General features: G+C 57.8%; 1 protein-coding gene across 3 annotated transcripts in view; it reads left to right on the top strand.

Annotated features, from left to right (window-relative positions):
• The first annotated feature begins 1397 nt into the window (after positions 1-1397).
• GAB2 (GRB2 associated binding protein 2) overlaps positions 1398-1676 on the top strand; it is a 95258-nt gene continuing 94979 nt past the window's right edge. For all 3 annotated transcript variants that reach the window (XM_042838211.1, XM_042838210.1, XM_042838213.1), the window contains exon 1: positions 1398-1558. In XM_042838211.1, the coding sequence (XP_042694145.1) occupies positions 1484-1558 (75 nt within the window). In that variant the 5' untranslated portion in view covers positions 1398-1483. The remainder of the gene's footprint in view (positions 1559-1676) is intronic.

The following is a 1676-nucleotide window of genomic DNA, read 5'->3' as shown; positions in this document are numbered from 1 at the left end:
CTGTACAGCTTGCAGCCATAAGCACTGCAGCCTGACACCTTGCAGCCTTAAGCATTGCAACCCTACGTGTTACATGCAGCACCCAACCAATGCAGAGTTGTTATTGCACCAGACACAGCACAGCCACACAAAGAGAAACTGTACCTGCCCATGAAGAAAGAGAAGGACAGGGAAATGGAGGCAGGGAGTGAATGTGCCCAAGCAGGTTTGGGGCAGAGCTGTCACACAGCCTTGGAAATCTGTCCCCAGCAAGCAAGCCTAAAAAAATACCAACAGCGTGAGCATGCTGTGCTAGGAGGGCTCTGGAAAACTTTGATCAAGGATTTGGGGTCTAAGGATGGAGCAAAGGGAGGGTTGGAGCCTAATGCTGCTCTTGGGGAGGAGGCTGACGTTACTGCTGCCTGAGCCAGGGAGGGGATCAGACTGTAAATGCACAGCGTTCCCAGATCTAGGAGATGATAGCTAATCTCAGCCAGGCCATAATACCCTGTAACACGAAACCCAGCTCGTCTGCAGGAGACTCCAATCCCCTTTTCAGTGGCTACTGCTCCATTATTTGAAAATCGATAATAAAATATGAAGCTTTTATCGATTCCCCTCAATTATTTCTCTTTCCCCTCCTCCAGGAGGGTTTTGCTCTTGCCATGCCGTTGGCTTTTGTTGTTCTTTTCTTCCCCAGCCTCTTTGTTTTCCCTCTGGCACCTTCGTTGCACACATTGCATTGGTGGGGTGCAAAGGACCTTTGCCACAGGGGGAGGGGAAGGAGCATGGGGCAAGCTCTTTGAGAACAGTGATGGGGAGATTTCGATTGGACGCTAGGAGGAAATTCTTTGCTATGAGGGTTGCGGGTGCCCCTGTCCCAAGGTTAGATAGGGCTTTGGGCACCTGCTCTATGGGAGATGTCCCTGCCCATGGAAGGGTTGGGCTGGGTGGGCTTCGGGGTCCCAAATCGCTGTGATTCTGTGACTCTGTGATTCTACGATTTAGGATTAAACCAGCGAGGCTGGCGCTCACCCACCGCACTATGGATCAAGTCCTATAGAAACGGGCTGGGTCCACACCCTGGGTACGAGGCAATCCCAGCTTGGGGAGGGGGGGGAGAAGGTATAAAGGAGGGTGGGCACAGCACTGCGTGGCCCGTGCTCCCCACGCCGGCAGCGGGCGTGTTTTGTATCCTTAAAGCGGGCAGGAGGCGTGGTGAGCCAGGGCCGGGGCTGGTTTCCTGCTTCCCCGCTCAGAGCCGCCGCTGGAAGCGGGCGAGCGGCGGGGGGGAGGCGGTGCTCAGCCGCCCCCCAACCCCCCCGGTCCCTCCCTGCCTCTCTCCCTCCCTCCCTCCTTCCCTCCTTCCCTCCTTCCCTCCTTCCCCTGCTCCGGCCCTGCCCGCTCCCTCCCGGCTCCCTCCTCCCCGGGCCGGCGCTGCGGGCGCTGAGCGCCCCGGGAGACAGCGCTCGGTTCTCGGTTCTCCTCTGCCGGTTCCATCAAAATGAGCGGAGGAGGAGAGGTTGTGTGTTCGGGCTGGCTCCGAAAGTCGCCGCCGGAGAAGAAGTTGAGGCGATATGTGAGTGAAGATACGGGGATGGAGATACGGGGTTGGGGGTATGGGGGGTAAGGATGAGGATCGGGACGGGGACGGGGATGGGGATGGGGATGGGGATGGGGATGGGGATGGGGATGGG

This window comes from Centrocercus urophasianus, unplaced genomic scaffold (assembly GCF_019232065.1).
Source record: "Centrocercus urophasianus isolate 14NV4802_14NV808 unplaced genomic scaffold, USGS_Curo_1.0 seq_74, whole genome shotgun sequence".
In the NCBI taxonomy this organism is placed as follows: Eukaryota; Metazoa; Chordata; class Aves; order Galliformes; family Phasianidae; genus Centrocercus; species Centrocercus urophasianus.
The sequence above is the reverse complement of the archived record's forward strand: the minus strand, read 5'-3'. Positions and strand labels throughout refer to the sequence as shown.